The 18,767-nt window shown below is 33.5% G+C and overlaps 1 protein-coding gene across 4 annotated transcripts in view; it reads left to right on the forward strand.

Annotated features, from left to right (window-relative positions):
- LOC111150759 (CDC42 binding protein kinase alpha) overlaps positions 1-18,767 on the forward strand; it is a 328,384-nt gene that overhangs the window by 206,876 nt on the left and 102,741 nt on the right. For 3 of the 4 annotated variants that reach the window (XM_022508346.1, XM_022508347.1, XM_022508348.1), the window contains exons 12-14: positions 874-1,007; positions 9,485-9,727; positions 9,992-10,102. In XM_022508346.1, coding sequence (XP_022364054.1) covers positions 874-1,007; positions 9,485-9,727; positions 9,992-10,102 — 488 coding nt within the window. The remainder of the gene's footprint in view (positions 1-873; positions 1,008-9,484; positions 9,728-9,991; positions 10,103-18,767) is intronic. The other variant, XM_022508349.1, reaches the window with a different exon arrangement.

Genomic DNA, 18,767 nt, shown 5'->3' on the forward strand with positions numbered 1-18,767 from the left:
GTGATAATGTTAAGTATTGTTTGATAACTTTATTTTTCCAGTTGGAGAGGCTGATGCAGGAGTTCTGAGCTGTCGTCTTTCTTCTTTTTTTTTTTTTTTTAAGATTTTATTTATTTATTTGACAGAGAGAGATCACAAGTAGGCGGAGAGGCAGGCAAAGAGAGAGGAGGAAGCAGGCTCCCTGCCAAGCAGAGAGCCCGATGTGGGACTCGATCCCAGGACCCTGAGATCATGACCTGAGCCGAAGGCAGAGGCTTATTAACCCACTGAGCCAGCCACTCAGGCGCCCCTCTCGTCTTTCTTCTGATACTGACCTCAGGGTAGATACTCAGTTCCCTAGGCCTTAGTTTCCTCTTCTAGATCAGAGGTTTTCAAACACTTGCTTTCAGAAATCAGAGTATGTGCTTCAAATGACCACTAGTGAAACAGGGCTGTGGGTCTGCACCCATTACAAGCACAGCCCTGTTATAATAATTTGACGAATATCGGCACACGAATGCTAATAACCATCCGTAGAAGAACACTGTTTTGTCAGTTTGGTTGGCTTTGTCATTTTTATTAATTTTAAGCTTTTAATTGGTTCTAAAGGTACTTTGTTGGAAGTCTGGTCGTCTTTTTCTAATAGAAATGTAAGGCACTTTTGAACGCAGGTTTCGCGCATCTCCACACTGGCATTAGTTTGCACTGTCTTTACAGTGAACTTGCTAAGCACCTAATTGTTCAGAGTCATAGTCGTAGTGGTATGCAGTGTCCGTAAGCCAAAACCAAATACAGAGTACTTTATTTTTAAATAAAATTGGTTGTGTTGAAACCTTGGTTTTAAACATTTGTTTTTATACAAATAGTAAAATAACCACTGTCTTCTCTTTTTAGAATCAAGTCACTTAGAACAACAGCTTGAGGAGGCCAACTCTGTGAGGAGAGAGCTAGATGATGCTTTTCGACAAATCAAGGCTTATGAAAAACAAATCAAAACACTACAACAAGAAAGGGAAGAATTAAACAAGGTAAAAATATGTGGGTAGATTGTTAAAGCTGCTTTTGAATTCTTAACCTTGTTTAATTTGTATACTGAAAGCTTTCCTAGTAAATTACAGTAACGTAAAGTATATTTTGTCTGTAAAATACTAGTTTAAAGATTTAGGAATTATTTTGGTGTATTTCATTTGATTAGTAGCTAGTAACGAGGTAACTTTTATATTCTCAAGATTTTAAAGTTCAGAATCATTTGTTCTTTTGAGAAGTTAATAATCAAAGGACTTAATTAAAAGTAAATGTTGGGCACCTGGGTGGCTTAGTTGCCTGTAACTTTTATATTCTCAAGATTTTAAAGTTGAGAATCATTTGTTCTTTTGAGAAGTTAATAATCAAAGGACTTAATTAAAAGTAAATGTTGGGCACCTGGTGGCTTAGTTGGTTGGGCAACTGCCTTCGGCTACGGTCATGATCCTGGAGTCCCTGGATCGAGTCTCACATTGGGCTCCCTGCTCAGCGGGGAGTCTGCTTCTCACTCTGACCCTCTCCCTTCTCATGCGCTCTCTCTCTCTCTCGAATAAATAAATCTTTAAAAAAAATAAATGTTATTGAAAAATATTAAAAAGGAATAAGTAAATAGTAAGCCATAGTTAGTATTTATGGAAAAATTTAAAATATAGGCATATTTTCATTGTGATTTGCTGATATGAACATTTTAAAAAGATTAAAATAAAAAATTTTTAGTGTTTTAATTATCTTTTAAAATGTCAGTTTATCTTTCAAAGCATGGATGAACAAGCTAAATTTATTTTCATAAGAACTTTATGTAACACTCAAACAGTATTGTGAACATCAATAAAATTTATTAATGGCAGAGACACTCTAACACATTCAGTAGGGTTCAAATAATATTCAAGCACCAGAGAATACCTGAACCACTCAGTGTATATATTTTGCCTTTCATTAACAAATAAAATAATGTTGGAATTAATACTAGCCAACACAATAAAGAAATGAGTGGTTTTGGCGTAGTATAAATTGTATTCAATGATATATAATTGATGATATAATGAATTTCTTTTGGGGGAAGATTTTAAAGTCTTGCTGTTAGTAAAGAAGTGGAGGCAATTAAAAATAAAACCGGGGTACCTGGGTGGCTCAGTGGGTTAAAGCCTCTGCCTTCGGCTTGGGTTGTGGTCCCGGGGTCCTGGGATCAAGCCCTGCATCGGGCTTTCTGCTCAGGGGGGAGCCTGCTTCCCCCTCTCTCTCTACCGGCCTCTCTGCCTACTTGTGACCTCTGTCAAATAAATAAATAAATAAAATCTTTTTTAAAAATAAATAAAACAAATACCTTTTGCTGAGGAAGCTAATAAAAAGCTAATAAAAAAGACTAACAGAAAAAGCTATAAAGATTAAATTGAATTGATTAGTATATTTTTACTTTTTTTAACATATGTATTATTTATTATTACTTTTTTCTTAATGCAGTTACAAGCGGTGTGGTATACAAGTTCCATTTAAATTCATGGCCAATCTAATAATATTTTGAGTTTATAACATGTTCTATTTGTTTTAATAATATTATAGTAATATTAAAATGGTAATCACTGTACTGAATTTTATGTCAATCATTTCCTTATGGAAAAAATTTTTATTACATATTAGTATACCTCTAAATAATATATAATAAAATATATGTATGTGGTGACAGATGGTAGCTATATTTCTCATGGTGAGCACTGAGTAAAGGATAGAATTGTCTAATCTCTGTATTATATATCTGAAACTACTATAACATTGTATGTTAATTACACTTCAGTAAAATAAAATGCCAGTGCCAAATACTGAAGATGAGATTATAATCTGATATATTATTTTTGGAAAGCTAATTTGCAGTAAGTATCCAAAGCCTTAAAGTACTGAAATACTTGATAGAGTAAACTCCATTTGTCAAAATTTAAGAAGATAATCAGACGTTCAAAGATTTGCTCACAGAGAAATTTCTCATCATGTTTATAAAAGAAAATATTAGAAACAACTGAAATGCCCAACCAAGTCATATGATGGACTAGTGTATAGCCATTGAACTTGCTGGCTAAAGCATTTTTAATGCCATAGGAAGTTAAAAGAATATATATATATATATTTTTTTTTTTTTTAATTTAGTGTTGCTTTTTTCCGAGCTTTATAAAATGGTATATGCAATTTCTTGTAGTTTTTTTCCACTCATCATATTTCTAAGATTCATCCAAATAGCTATAAAACATTCATGTAGTTGCTGTATAGTATACCATTATGTGAACACTTCAGAATTTATACCATTCTTTGTGTACAGACATTAAGGTTGCTTATACTTGACAACTACTGTAAATGAACATTCTTGAACATATATACTGATCTGTACACACTTGCTTATACAAACACGAGTAGAATAGTTGGGTCATAAGTAATGAAAATATTTTTATTATAATATACTGATTTATACTTTAACTCCCACCACCTCGTGTATATTTAATAGTACTTCATATTATTAGGTAAATTATTTTGGCCAACCTTAGTTGAAATTGATATTTTAGGTCTAGAATGATATTTTGTTATAAGGTCTTAACTTCTCTAATTACTAATGATGTTGAGTGTCTTACATACGCCCATTTATCATTTATATTTCTTTTGTGAAATGCCTCTCAGTATCCTTTGTATATATTTTTCTCTTGGGTTGTTTGTCTTTTTCTTATTGGTTAGCTAAGAATTCTTGAAAATTTCTATATTAATCTTTTGTCAGTTTTGTATGCTACACATATCTCCCAGTTAGTGGCTTGTCTTTTCACTTTCTTTATAGGATTTTGAATAACAGAAGTTCTTAGTTTTAATGTAGTCAAATTTATCGATCTTTCTAAAGTTTTGCTGGCATGTGTAAGAAATCTGAGGTTAAAAATTCTGTTTTTTTTTTTTTAAGTGTTCAGTTTTTATTTTGCAGTTTTGAAGTTTGGTCTTTCATATTTAAATTTTTAATACACTAGAAATTTATTTTTTGTATCATGTGAGATAAAGATCCAATTTCAGTTTTTCCTATGTAGCTAACCACTTATTCATTTACTAAATAACCCCTCTTTTCCACAGTGTTATGTGATGTCACCTCTGTCATATGTTACATTTCCATTTATGAATGAGTCTGTATCTCATTCCTTAAAAACTGTGATGGGATTTTGATTAAAATTGCATTAAATCTGTAGAGTAATTTCAGGAGAATTGACATCATTGCAGTATTGAATCTTTAAGTTCTTACTATCCATATTTATGAATATTATTCCAAATGCACATACAGATTTCAAGAGCAAAGTATAGTATTGTGATATATGTAGAGCAGAGATAACCACATCCCTCTGCTGTGTGCTAATTCTTACCTCTGGGGGCAATGCAATGAAAGCTGGATAGATAAAACATGACATATATGGAGTCTGTGTTGTGAGTCTGGGTGTTTATATAAAGGGAGTGGCGGATGCTTCCTACCCCTGCCCGTCCCCCGCCCCAGTCTCCACCCACCCTTCTGAGAGTCTCCTTGGAAATGTCAAGAGAAGGATCTATGACTGGAATATAGATCAGTCACTCCAGTGGAAAGATAAGCCCAGAGTCTCAAGCTCTATAAAGAGGATCCCTCCCTGATCCAGACTCCTCTCACCTCTCCTCACCCCTTGCTGAAGCGTAAGCACATACATTCAGGAGTTAAATCTCTCTGGAGTTTCTCATTCTAAATTAGACATAAATTACAAGACTTCCTTTTAGTCCAGATTCCAAGTTTCAGTAAAATTTGTTTACAAAGGCCTATCCATAGAAAAATATAGAAATACTTTCTCTAGACTCCCACAGTCCTTCCACAAAAATGGTGTATCTCTTCATGTCTTTAACATCTTTTAAAATGTTTTTCCATAAAATTTTATCCATGTCTTATTTGCTTTTCTTTAAATTTATTATTCTCTCTATTTTTTCATATTTTAAATGGTATCTTTAAAATTATATTTTCTTACTGATTTTGTTCCAGCAACATTATTAAATTCTTGTTAATTGTACTAATATATTTGAAATTCTTTATGGTTCTCTGCAAATAATGACAGTTTTGTTTCTTTTTCTGGTTTTTATGACCTTTCTTATCTTTCCTTGTCTTGCTGTATTAGCTAGAACCCACAGTACAATATTGAATAGAACTCGCGATAGCAGGCTTCCCTATCTTATTCCTGATTTCAAAGAAAATGCCTTTACTGGTTGACCACTAATAATGTTTTCTGTAAGTTTTTGGTAAATAATTTTTACCAGGTTAAGAAAGTTATCTTCTGTTCCTATTTTGATAATCCTTTTTATCAGGAATGGGTATTGGACTTACTTAATGTGCTTTTTTGTACACTATTGCAACCAATTTCTAGGAGCTTGTTGATATATATTGTTGTAATTATAGGACTGTTCTTTAGTAACTTGGTTTGGTAAATTACATTGATGAATTTTTTTTCTAATGTTAAACCATTTTTGCATTTCTGGGTTAAACCTAAATTTCATGTGCATTATATCCTAAATGATAATATGCTAGTATATGTAACACATAATAGCACTGTTTGTTATTATTCTCATTTTATAAATGGTGAGACCAAGCACAGAGAAGGTCAAGTGCACTTGCTTAAGTTCATAGAGCTAGAAAGTGTTGGAGCTGGAATTTCAATACAAGGAGTCTATCCAGATTTCATGTTTATCTGCTTTATATGTCACTGGAGTTGATTTGCTAAATTTTTGTTGTTGTTGGATTTTTTGTTTTCATCAATATGATTGGCTTGTAATTTTTTTCTATTGTTCTGGTGTTTTTACAATGTCAGGATTATTTTGGTCTTATAGAATGAGTTGGGCAGCATTGCCTCTTTTTCTCTTCTTTATAAAAGTTTGTATAAGAGTAATGTTTATTCCTTGAAACATTGGAGGAGTCACTTATGTAACCCTCTGAGTTTGGAAATCCTCTCCCACTGAGGGGATGGGGAAAATTTTTTAACTATGGATTTAGGTACTTTAATTATTATAGGAGTACTTAGGCATTCTATTTCTTCGTGAAACAGTTTTGGTAAATTGTATTTCTGTAGGAATTCATTCATTTCAAAAGCTAACAAATTTATTGACAAAGTTTTTCATTAGATTCTTTCATTAGCTTTTTTAAATCTCTTCCAGATTTGTAGTTATAACCTTTTTTCTTAGTATTATTGCTTTTGGCATTTATTCTTCTCTCCTTGTTTGATTTCACCAGATATTTGCCTGTTTTATTATTTTTCTCAAAGAACCAACTTTTGTCTTTGTTGTTGTTCATTATTCTGACATTTCTGTTTCATAAGTTTATGTCCTGATTTTTATTATCCTCTCATATTGGCAGAAGCATTAATGTGTTCTGTCTCTTTTTATGCAAAATTTCATTGAATTTATCTTTTTTTTTTTAGTTTCAATACAAGGATTTCAAGTTATAAATCTCCCCCTAAGTAAACCTTTTACTGAATCCTCAAGTTTTAATATATGTACTAAAGAATTTTATTGTTTTTTGTTATTTTCATCTTGTTTTTAGTTCTAAATATTTTAATATTCTTTCACTTTTCTCCTCGACCAGTGAGTTATTATGGAATTTAGCCTTTTTATTTTTTATTTCTATTTATAGGTGATGATATTAGAGAACTTGATCTTTAATATGTTCTTTGAAATCTGCTGAGACTTGTTTCATGGCCTAGACAGATTGTTACATTTTTCATTTTTTATTTATTTTTATTATTATTTTTTAAAGATTTTATTTTTAAATAATCTCTATACCCAACATGGGACTTGAACTTGCAACCCCTGATGAGGAGTCATACACTCTACCAACCAAGCCAGCTAGGCGCCAACCATTTTTAAATGTTCACTACGTGCTTGAGAAGAATGTATGTTCCAATATTGGATGCAGCTTCTACATATAACGCTTTATCATCCTCTCTATATTCACTATTTTTAAACTGCTCAGTTTATCAATGATTGTCAAATCGAAGTTTCTCATTATGGTCATGTATTTACCAATTTTTCTATGATGTTCTTGCAGTTTCTTTGTAATCTATTTTGAGTCTATCTTGTGGAATGCATAAAAGTTTAGAATAGCATTTCTTTCTAGTATTGAATTTTATCATTGTGTGGGACATTCTCTATCATTAATACTTTTTCTATTAAAATCTAGATATTATTTTTTAATTTGGTATAACAAACTTTGCCCTTTTATATTTGTTTTGACTATCAATGTGTATAGACAAGTCTCTATCAAATTTCTGCTTTATGTTTGTCATGCTTTTTTTTTGTGCCTTTGTTTCCTTTCTTGCCTTTTTAAAATTGTGGTAAATACATATACTATAAAATCTAACCATTTTTAAAACACACCATTCAGTAGTGAAAGTACATTCATGTTGTGCAACGAATCTCCAGAATTTTTTTCATCTTGCAAAATTTTTTCTTGAATTTTGATTGAAGTGTTTGTTTTTCTTCCCACTTTACTCACTACTTGTTTTAATAGTTTCTAGTAATTGCTCTTGAGTTTTGTCATGCATATTTAAGAGAGTCTAAATTTAATATCTTAAACCACACCTCCCAAACAATTTAAGGACCTTTAACTCTGTTACCTCTTCCAAATGCCAATGTTGTTTTTTATTAATATTTTACTTATATCCTTTTTGTTTGGAATAAACAAAATATTTTGTTTGTTTGGATACGGACATTTTTATAATACAGTCTCATCCATGTGTTTGTTCACATTCACATTTATGTTTACCAGTTTCTTAGTCCTCCATTTCTCTGTCATTAGACTTTGCTTTTATTTTTTTTTTAATTTTTTTTTAGATGTAGTGTTCCATGATTCATTGTTTGTATATAACACCCAGTGCTCCATGCAATCTGTGCCCTCTTTAATACCCTTCACCTGGCTTGCCCTCCCTCCCTCCCCTGCCTCTCCCCAGAAACCCTCAGCTTGTTTCCTGGAATCCATAGTATCTCATGGCTTGTCTCCCCCTCTGATTTCTGCCCCCTTCATTTTTCCCTTCCTTCTCCGAATGTCCTCCACGCTCTTCCTTATGTTCCACATATAAGTGAAACCATATGATAATTGTCTTTCTCTGCTAGACTTTGCTTCTAAAATTATTTTTCTTTTTCCTAAAGTAAATCTTTAGAGGTTTCTATTTAGTGGAGATCTGATAGTGATAAGTTCTGTCAGTCTTTGTTTATATGAATATAATTATTTAGCCTCATACCTGAAAAGAAATTTAAATTAGTTAATTTAAATTAAAATTTAAGGGCGCCTGGGTGGCTCAGTCGTTAAGTGTCTGCCTTTAGCTCAGGTCATGATCCCGGGTCCTGGGATCGAGCCCCGCATTGGGCTCCCTGCTTGGTGAGAGGCCTGCTTCTCCCTCTCCCGCTTCCCCTCCCCCTGCTTGTGTTCCCTCTCTCGCTGTGTCTCTCTGTCAAATAAATAAATAAATAAAATTTTTTTAAATTAAAATTTAAAGTTAAAATACAATTTTAATTATTTACGTCATTAGAAACATTTCCCCCTGTTTCTATTGTTACTTCTTAGTCTCTCTTCTTTTGTTTTTGTTTTTGAGGATGGAAAATACTTTGTAATTTGTCTTTTTTCACTGACTTCTTTTAAAGACATTTATTTTTATTTGGTGCTACACAGTTCTATTTTTTGAAAGTTTCTGGATTTGAACTTTAAAACTTTTTCTTGCTTCATAAATGAAGAACTTACTGCATTCATTGATGGATTCGGGTCTTTAATTTTAACACTTATATTTTTATATTTCTAAATGTTCTACACAGTTTTATAAATCTGCTTGGTCATTTTTAATAGTCTTTTTTTTTAACCTCCTCAAATGTTTCATATGTACCCATTTTATATTAATATTTGATAATTCTAATGTCCAAACATCATTGGAGTTTGTTTGCTCTTAAAAATCCTACATTTCATTGAGGCTCTTTACTCAAAAGCGATTTGCATTTTCTTTTGCCAGAAGAAATGCTGCTTTAACTCCAGGTTTCTCACTTTGATATAGGAGTTTATTTAGCTTTCTCTCCTTGCTTCTGGACTGAGGTTTAGTGTCCACATAAGAGCATTCCTTATTTTTTGTCATTTGTAATGATTCAGTATAATTTTTAAAAATCTCGCAAGTATCCATTCCATTTCACAAAATCTTTATTTTGACCATTGTGTGTGGTGTTCCTATACTCTTCATTTATTTGTGGAAACTAAGATACTGGCAGATTGAATCAGCTCTTCATCACAATTAGCATCAGGAATCGAGAATCTCAACAGAGCACCCTACTGTTAATATCTGTTCAGAAGTAGCTGATTTCTTTTAATTTTGTCCTGAGATGAATAATTTTGGCTCTTCTTGACTTCATGATAGCTACTTTGATGGCCAAAATTGGTTCCTAGGTTGCAGAATTGGTAACTTATATTCTTTTTACAAAACTGTAGGAACTAGTCCAGGCTAGTGAGCGATTAAAAAACCAGTCCAAAGAGCTGAAAGACGCACACTGTCAGAGGAAACTGGCCATGCAGGAGTTCATGGAGATCAATGAGCGGCTAACAGAATTGCACACCCAAAAACAGAAACTTGCTCGCCATGTCCGAGATAAGGAAGAAGAGGTGGACCTGGTGATGCAAAAAGTTGAAAGCTTAAGGCAAGAACTGCGCAGAACAGAGAGAGCCAAAAAAGAGGTTAGTAGTCAGGCAGATTTTCTAGTGCCCGTGGGGTAGTGATTAAAGCTGCTTTTTCAGATTAGTGGAATAATGTCTATCTCCTTCTTTAATTATTGAAAACCGTGTTTTGTTTTGCTTTGTTTTAGTTCAGTAATTTTATTAAATACAAATTTCAACATTTGAGTTATCTTCTTGTTACAACGTAAATTCCCATGGGGAAAAGCCTTTTATTGGGAAAACAATTATAACCATGACATCTGCTTTTTTCATTTTATTTTAAAGCTGGAAGTTCATACAGAAGCTGTGGCTGCTGAAGCATCTAAAGACAGGAAACTGCGTGAACAGAGCGAGCACTATTCCAAGCAACTGGAAAATGAATTGGAGGGACTAAAGGTAGCGTCTGATTTAACTTTGTGAAGTTAAATTAATTTTCTTCTCTTTAGGCTTAAAAGAAGTGTTAGTTTATGTATTCTCTTTGATGTGGAGTAAAAACTATCTATCCTTAATATTCTTAAGTCTCATTCCTAGTGGGAAGCTGAGGTAGACTTCCACATCGTTCTGGAAAGAAAGGGAAGGTTGTGTTTAGTAAGGAGAAGAAATCTATCAGAAAATATCAAATATTTAGGAAGAACTGCCCACCTGGACAAGATGTATCAGTAATCTGTATGGGGTGCCTTGTTAGATACCCAGACCCTCATCTTATAAATGACATAGGAGAGGCTCAGGGGTAGCTCCACAGATACTTCTGTTACATGGGTGAGACAATAATAGGTGAGACAATAATAGGCATGGGCTACCACATCTGAGCAGAAGTGGTTACAAGGGAAATCCTTGTGCCAGCTCTGGAGTTAGACTGCTTGGTTTTAAGCAGTTACTAGCCATGTAATGCTGCAAAACACTTAATCTCTCTGGACTTTAATTTTCTTATCTGTAAAATCCTATCTCATTGGTTTTATTAAGGAGTATATGCATATATTTGTAAAATGCTGTCAGCCTTGATAATAATGTTGTCTATGTCAAAATAAGAGAATTGGGATTAAATTGACATCCTATTTCTGCAACACTAAATTATAATCTGAACATGATCCCTGCCTTTTCTCCACTCTGACCTTAGCAAAACTGTCTCCTCTGCTGCCCACCAGCCTTCACCTACACCCTCTACTTGCATAAGCATGTACTTGCATAACCATCTGGCAAATAAAAGAATCAAGTTGAATGTCATCTCAGGAAGTTTGTGCTACTTTAGAATTCTGTTAATAACTTTAGCATAGATTTTATTGTATTTATCCACAAAATGTCTCCCTGCCTAAACTGTGACCAAACTTATTAAAAACATACAGGTATAGTTTTAACCTGGGTCAGGGCCAGATTTTAATACTTGTTTAATAAATGTGTTAAATAAATGAATGAATGTAGAATTGGTCAGAACTTTTCTCTGACTTTTGAATATCAGTGGTTGCAAATGAGGTTTCTCTGCTATAAATATAAACTCTAGATTTTATTTCTTATTTTTAGGGATTGGTTTATTTGTTTTTAATTTTTTGGTTTATCATGATTGCACAGTCATGAGTCATGGTTAGCTTTCCCAGGCAGAGGTGTTTCTTCTGTGTACTTATGCTTCTGGGACAGTAGTAGTATATGGAAGTTATTAAATTACTGTCTCAAATAATTTTCAGTCCGAGACTGTTTTGTTTCTAGCACTGTTTTAGGTGATTTGGGTAACAAATAATCATAAAGGACAGACTAGAAGGAATCTTAGAGATTATTTGCAGTTGAGGAAATTGAGACCTAGAGGTGTTAAGGATTATGTCATCATAAGTGTTAAGTACAGTTTAAATACGGGTTTTCCAACTCAGTGCCACATTCTAGCCACTAGTCTTTTTTTTTTTTTTTTCTGTAAGAATCACTGATGCTCTGAAAGCTTTGAATAACGTGTATTTACTGACTACTCAAATGCTCATAGTCTCTTCTATCATTTATAAGTTTGAGTTAAAAATAGAACTACCCAATACATAAGTAAATGCATTTAAAATGCTTTGCCCAGGACCTGGCAGAAAGTAAAGGCTCAGCAAGTGTTGGCTGTGATCATTACATTGCAGTCATTTCTTGAGGATATATTTTTTAAAGATTTTATTTATTTATTTGCCAGAGAGAGAGAGCGCACAAGTAGGTAGAGCAGCAGGCAGAGGTAGAGGGAGAAGCAGGCACCCTGCTGAGCAGAGAGGCAAATGTGGGACTCGATCCCAGGACCCTGGGATCATGACCTGAGCCAAAGGCAGATGTTTAACCGGCTGAGCCACCCTCCCTCTTGAGGATATTTTCTAAAACTGGAATTTCTTGGTTTAGTTTCTTGTAAACCTATTTTGAATTGGTTTTGAAACCTATTTTGGCCATTCTAAAAGTCTGTAGGAATCTTCAGTCCACTAGGAATACTTTTCAATAGAATTGAAGGGAGAAATAATTATTGAATAACAGAAAATTCAGTATCCCATTTCCAATAGTACATAGAACATACAGAGAGAAGAGGAGTAAAGATAAAAAGTCTTGAATAACACTATAACCAACCAGACCTTCCACTCAGCATAGCAGAACACATATTCTCAAGTGCACATGATATATTCTCCCAGATTAGGCTGGATGTTAGGATACAAAACTAGTCTCAAAAATGTAAGAAGATTGAAGTCATACAAAGTATCTTCTCTAGCCACAATGGAATGAAGCCAAAAATCAGTAAGATAAGAATAACTGGAGTGTTAAAAAAAAAAAAAATGTGGAAATTAAACAAGATACTCTTAATTAATGATCAAAGAAGGAATCAAGGGAAATTAGAAAAATACCTACAGAGGAATGAAATTAAAACACCACACTGGATGCAGCGAAGGCAGTACTCAGAGGGAGATTTGTAGCTGTAAGTAACTATATTTTAAAAAAAAGGAAGGTCTCAAATTAGTTGCTTAATTTTACTATCTATGGAACTATAAAAATAAGAGTAAAGGAAACTCAAAGCTAGCAGAAGGAAGGAACTAATAAAGATTAGAGAAGAGTTAAATAAAATGAGAATAGAAAAATAATGAGAATGAAACCAAAAGTTGATTATTTTGAAAGATAAAATTGACAAACCGTTATAAAAGCACACAAATTACTTTAAATGGCTCAAGAAAAAAAAAAGAACATCTAACAGACTTATAACAAGTAAAAAGATGTAATCAATAATAAGAAGACTTGTGGCAAAGAAAAGTCCAAGGCCAGATGCTTTCACTAGTGGACTGAACCAAACATTTAAAGAAGAATGAACACCAATCCTTCTTAGACTCTTCCAAAGATGACAAGAATAAGGAGTACTTCTCAACTCATTCTTTAAGGTCGGCATTACCTTGATACCAAAGACATATTAAGAACATTACAAGAAAAGAAAATTACAGACCAGTATTCCTAATGAATATAGATGCCAGCAAAATGCTGGCAAACTAAGTCCAAAACCATATTAAAAAGATGATGCACCATAACAGTGGTTCATTTCAGGAATATAAGGGTGGTTCAGTGTAAAAAAAAAATAATATAATACATTAATAGGACCTGGGAGAGGGGATGATTATCTTACTTGAAGCACATAAGTCATTTCACAAAATCGAATATCCTTTCATAATGAGAACTCCCAAAAAACTAGGAATAGAAGGGAACATGTTCAACATGATAAAAGATATTTATGAAAAGTCCATAGTTAACATTATACTCAATGTCGAACAAATAAAAACTTTCTCCCTAACATTAGGAATGAGACAAGGATGCCCATTTTTACTGCTGCTATGTAATATTCTACTGGCGTATATAGCCAGAGGAATTAGATAAGAAAAAGAAATAAAAAGTATCCAAACTGGAAGGGAAAAAATAAAACTATCTCTGTTCATTGATCACATGATCCTTTATATAAAAATATTCAAAAGAATACTACCAGTTTTCAATCTAGCATTTAAGAAGCTTGGGAGCCACTTTGTTTGAACAAGTAAAAAGCTGAATAAATAGAAAAATCAACAACTCTTCTTATACCTGTAGGAGAAATGACATCACAGGACAAGGTGCTGCCCCTAAATTTGGAGACACTCCCAGGTAAATACAGAGACTCACAACTTACCAGAGCAGAAACCTTTGTAGGCATCAGTGTCAGTGTTTGGAAACCTGAACTACAACTGAGAAATCATTAGAGGCTTGTTGTAGACAGGTCTGAGATATAAAATCTCCAGAGAACCCAGTCATTGAGGAGGCTTCTGTGAGTTTTACCTCCTGGACCTCTAACAGGTTCTCAAAACAAATATCAGAGAAAAATCCCCTTATGCTAACAGTAGGGGAAACCATTTTGAAATATGCCAGAGTAGCCAGTTCCTCTTAACAAGGTCTGCCCTCAGGAGAAACTCTTCAACCTGAACTGAACTTGCTGGAGTTTTATCAGAGCCCAATGGACTTGAGAGAAGGAAAAGACCCAGTCCCAACCTGCTATGGTCATCCTGTCTAAACTAAGGGGGAGAGAAAGGCTGACAGGGTTGTCTGATGTTGACAGTCCAGAGGCAGCAGCTCAAGAAAAGACTGATATCTAATCCTAGGACTACAGAACGCTTTCCCTTTCCCCACAACTTACCACCACATTATTAAAAGCCTATTTATAGCTGTTCCTTTTACCCAGCACATCATGTGCACCTATCAACAAAAAATTACAAGATATACTGAAAGACAGAAAACACAGTTGGAAGAGACAGAGCAAGCATCAAAACCAGACTCAGATATGGCAGAGATGTTGAAATTATGAGATCGGGAATTTAAAATTATGATTGATTGATAATGCTGAGGACTCTAATGGGTAGAAAATATGGAAGAATAAGTGAACAATGTAAAAAGAGAGATGGAAATTCTAAGAAAGAACCAAAAAGGAATGCTAGACTTAAAAAAAAAAAAATACTGTAACAGAAATGAAGAATGTCTTGGGGCACCTGTCCAGCTCAGTAGGAAGAGCATGCAACTCTTGATCCTCGGGGTTGTGAGTTCAAGCCCCAAAGAGGGTGTAAAGATTACTAAAAAAAGAAAAAAGAAAAACACATGAAGAAATGAAGAACACCTTAATGGATATGGGGTATAACCGAGGAAAGAATTTCTGAGCTTGAGGATGTCTAAATAGACATTGACAAAACTGAAAGGCAGAAAGAAAAAAAGATTGGGGGGGAAAAAAACCAGAAGAGAATATCCAAATACTGTGGAGCAACTATAAAAGTTGGGGATGGAGATACCAGAATGAGAAGAAAGACAGAAGAGGACAGAAGAAATATTTGAAACAATAAGGACTAAGAATTTTCTCCAAATTAGTGTCAAACACCAAACCACAGATCCAGGAAAGTCAGAGAATACCAAGTTGGAAAATGCCCAAAGAACTACACCTAGATATACCATTTTCAAATTGTAGAAAGTCAGAGATAAAGAAAAACCCTGAAAGCCAAGGCAAAAAAACAAAACAAAACAAAACAAAAAAACCCAGAGGATATAAGACAAGGGTTATACCTTACTTCTCAGAAACTTGTGCAAACAAGAAGAGAGTAGAATGAAATATTTAAAGTGTTGAGAGAAAAAAAAAATCAACCTAGAATTTTGTGCCCTATGAAATTATTCTTAAAGTGAAGAAGAAATACTTTCTGAGACAAAAACTTGAGGAATTTCTTGCCAGTAAACCTGCCATGCAAGAAATGTTAAAAGGGGGCCGCCTGGGTGGCTCAGTGGGTTAAGCCGCTGCCTTCGGCTCAGGTCATGATCTCAGGGTCCTGGGATCGAGTCCCACATCGGGCTCTCTGCTCAGCAGGAAGCCTGCTTCTCTCTCTCTCTCTCTCTGCCTGCCTCTCCGTCTACTTGTGATCTCTCTCTGTCAAATAAATAAATAAAATCTTAAAAAAAAAATGTTAAAAGGATTTTTTTTAGAGGGGAGGAAAATGATATAGGTCAGAAACTTGTATCTACATAAAGCAAAAGCATCAGAAAAGGAGTAAGCAAAGGTGAAATAAATAGAAACTTTTTTTCTTATTCTTAATCTAATAGTTTGTTCAAAGTATTAATAACAATGTATTTGATTCTATATACATACATGCAAGCTTATATGTACTTGTATTAAACTAAAATGTATGAAAGCAGTGATTTAAAGGATGGGAGGAGGAATTAGGATTATTTCATTTTAAGGTATTTGCACTACTCATGAAGTGGTAGAATGTATTTTGAAAGTGGACTTGGATTGGTTGCAAATACTGCAAACTATATTACAACCACTAAAAAAGAAGCATAACTGATATCCTCAGAACAGAGAGAAAATAGGATCATATAAATTGTTTAACAAAAACCGTAACAGACAGAAAAGGAGCAGAAGAAAAAAATAGGAATAAAGAACAAGGACAATAAATGGAAAACAGTAGCAAATATGGTAGATATTAATCCAGAAATATCAATAGTCACTTGGAATATCAGTGGCCTAAGTACATCAGTTATAAAACAGAGATTGTGTCAGGCTGGATCAAAAAAATATCCAACTGTATGTTGTCTTTAAGAAGCCCACTTTAAATATAAAGACAGATATAGGTTAACTGAGTGAAAGAAGACATATCATGCTAACACGAATGAAAAGAAAGTGGGAGTAGCTATATTAATTTCAGAGTGGAATTCAGAGTAAGGAAAGTTTTTAGGAATAAAAAGGGCATCACATAATGATAAGAGAATCAGTTCTTCAAGAGGACGTAGCAAAACTTAACATGTAGGCATGTATCAGTGCAATATCAAAATGTGTGAGGCAAAAACTGATAGCACTGCAAGGAAAAATAGATGAATCTACCATTATAGGTGGAAACTGCAACACCCTGTTTTAGAAATGAACAAATCCAGGAGCCATAAAATCAGTAAGGTCGTAGATGAGCTCAACAACATCATCAACCACATGGATGTGGTATCTATAGACAACTTCTTGTAACAGTAGAATGAGCATTCTTTTCAAGCTCATGTGGAACATCCACCAGAGTAGACCACGCTTTCTGGTCCATAAACCAAACCTTAACAAATTCTTAAGAAATTTAAGAGAATAGAAATCATGCAGTGGCTGCTCTCAGACCACAGTGGAATTAAACTAGATGTCAACACCAGAAATATAGCTGGAAAAATTCCAAAGTATTTCTAAATAACACATGAGTCAAAGAAAATATCTTGAGAAATTTTTAAATATTTTGATCTAAATAGAAATGAAAACAAATTTAACTTACTAAAATTTGTGGGATATAGGGACAGTCGTGTTTAGGGGCAGTTTATAGCATTGAATGCATATATAAGGAAGAAAAAGATCTAAAGTTAATCATCTTAGCTTTCACTTTAGATACTAGAAAGAGAAGAGCAAATTAAACCTGAAGTTAACAGAAGAAGAAAAATAATAAAAATTAGAGCTTAAACTGATTAAATTGAAAACAGGAAACCAATGGGGGGAAAATGAAATCAAAGCTTATTCTTTGAAAAGATAGTAAAATAAGTCTTTTGTCAGGCTAATTAAGAAAAAGGTTCCTTTCATCTATTTTTGAGAGTAATTATATCAACAGCCTTCTAGCATTAAACTGTTCTTACATTTGGGAATCAGTTGCTGGTATAATAGAATTTCAATACAGCAATGGATTAGGATTATTAACATTTTAATAGCAAGTTCTGTTAAATTTATACTGGGATGAGTCTGTCATTTTATTTTTTGTATGCTCTTTTGGTTGGTTTTTGTTTCAGGGTTATGTTAACTTTATAGAAAGGAATCTTTCCTTTTTCTTTGTGCTCATGGAAATAAACTTTTGAAATCTGAAGGAATTCTTCTATAATACGTTCTTTGTTGTACTGTAGCTTTATTAATGCTTTATTTTATTTTTCACCCATTTTGAGATAGTTTGGTTCATTTTCATTTTTCCAGTAAAAATATCTTTCAATCAGATTTTTCAAATTTTAAGCATAGTGAGTACTTTATATAAATTTAATAACTTCCCTGGATACCTGAAAAGAAGCAGATTACCTGTCAGTATTAGTTTATATTATTTCATATATTTGCATTTCTCTTGACGCTATAATTTCTCGTCAAAGTTTTCTTCTCTTTTCTGTAGTAAATCTTTTTGCAAAGAATAGGCTTAATTGTTTTGTGTGCTGTACTTTCTGCTATATTTTTTAAACTCTTATTATAAAATAAAATATGAATAAAACCAAATATAAAGAAAAAAGAAGACACTGCTAATATTGGAAATCAAAAGGTGACATCCCTACACATCCCATGTACGTCAAAAGGTTAATAAAGGAATACTGTGAATAACTTTATGCACACAGATTTGATAACCTAGATGAAATGGACCAGTTCCTTGAAAGACACAAGCTGCCAAAGCTGACACAGAAGAAATAGTCTGAAAGGATTCTGTCTATTAAAGAAATTGGATCAATAATTAATAACCTTACAGAAAAGCACCAGGCCCAGATATGTTCACTGGTGAATTCTATAAAACATGTGGAAGAAGTCATACCAATTTTCTGCAATCTCTTTCAGAAGACAGAAGCAGAGGGAATATTTACTAAGTTATTCTATGGCACCAGCATTACACTCATACTAAAACTAGACGAAGACATTATATGAAAAAAGAGCCGCAGACCAACATGCCTTATAGACATAGATGAGAAAATCCTCAACAAAATATTAATAAATTGACTCTAACAATGTGTAATAAGAATTACACACTATGCCCTAGTGGGATTTTTCTCCCATGTATGCAAGCCTGGTTCAACTTTCAAAAAATCAATGAATAAAATGTATCACACCAATAGACTAAAAAATAAAAATCACATGATCATCTCAGTACAGGCAAAGAAACCATCTGACAGTATCCAATATCTATTCTCCCATGTATGCAAGCCTGGTTCAACTTTCAAAAAATCAATGAATAAAATGTATCACACCAATAGACTAAAAAATAAAAATCACATGATCATCTCAGTACAGGCAAAGAAACCATCTGACAGTATCCAATATCTATTC

The sequence above is a fragment of the Enhydra lutris genome, unplaced genomic scaffold (genome assembly GCF_002288905.1).
Source record: "Enhydra lutris kenyoni isolate GAN:26980312 unplaced genomic scaffold, ASM228890v2 scaffoldscaffold24, whole genome shotgun sequence".
Lineage (NCBI taxonomy): Eukaryota > Metazoa > Chordata > Mammalia > Carnivora > Mustelidae > Enhydra > Enhydra lutris.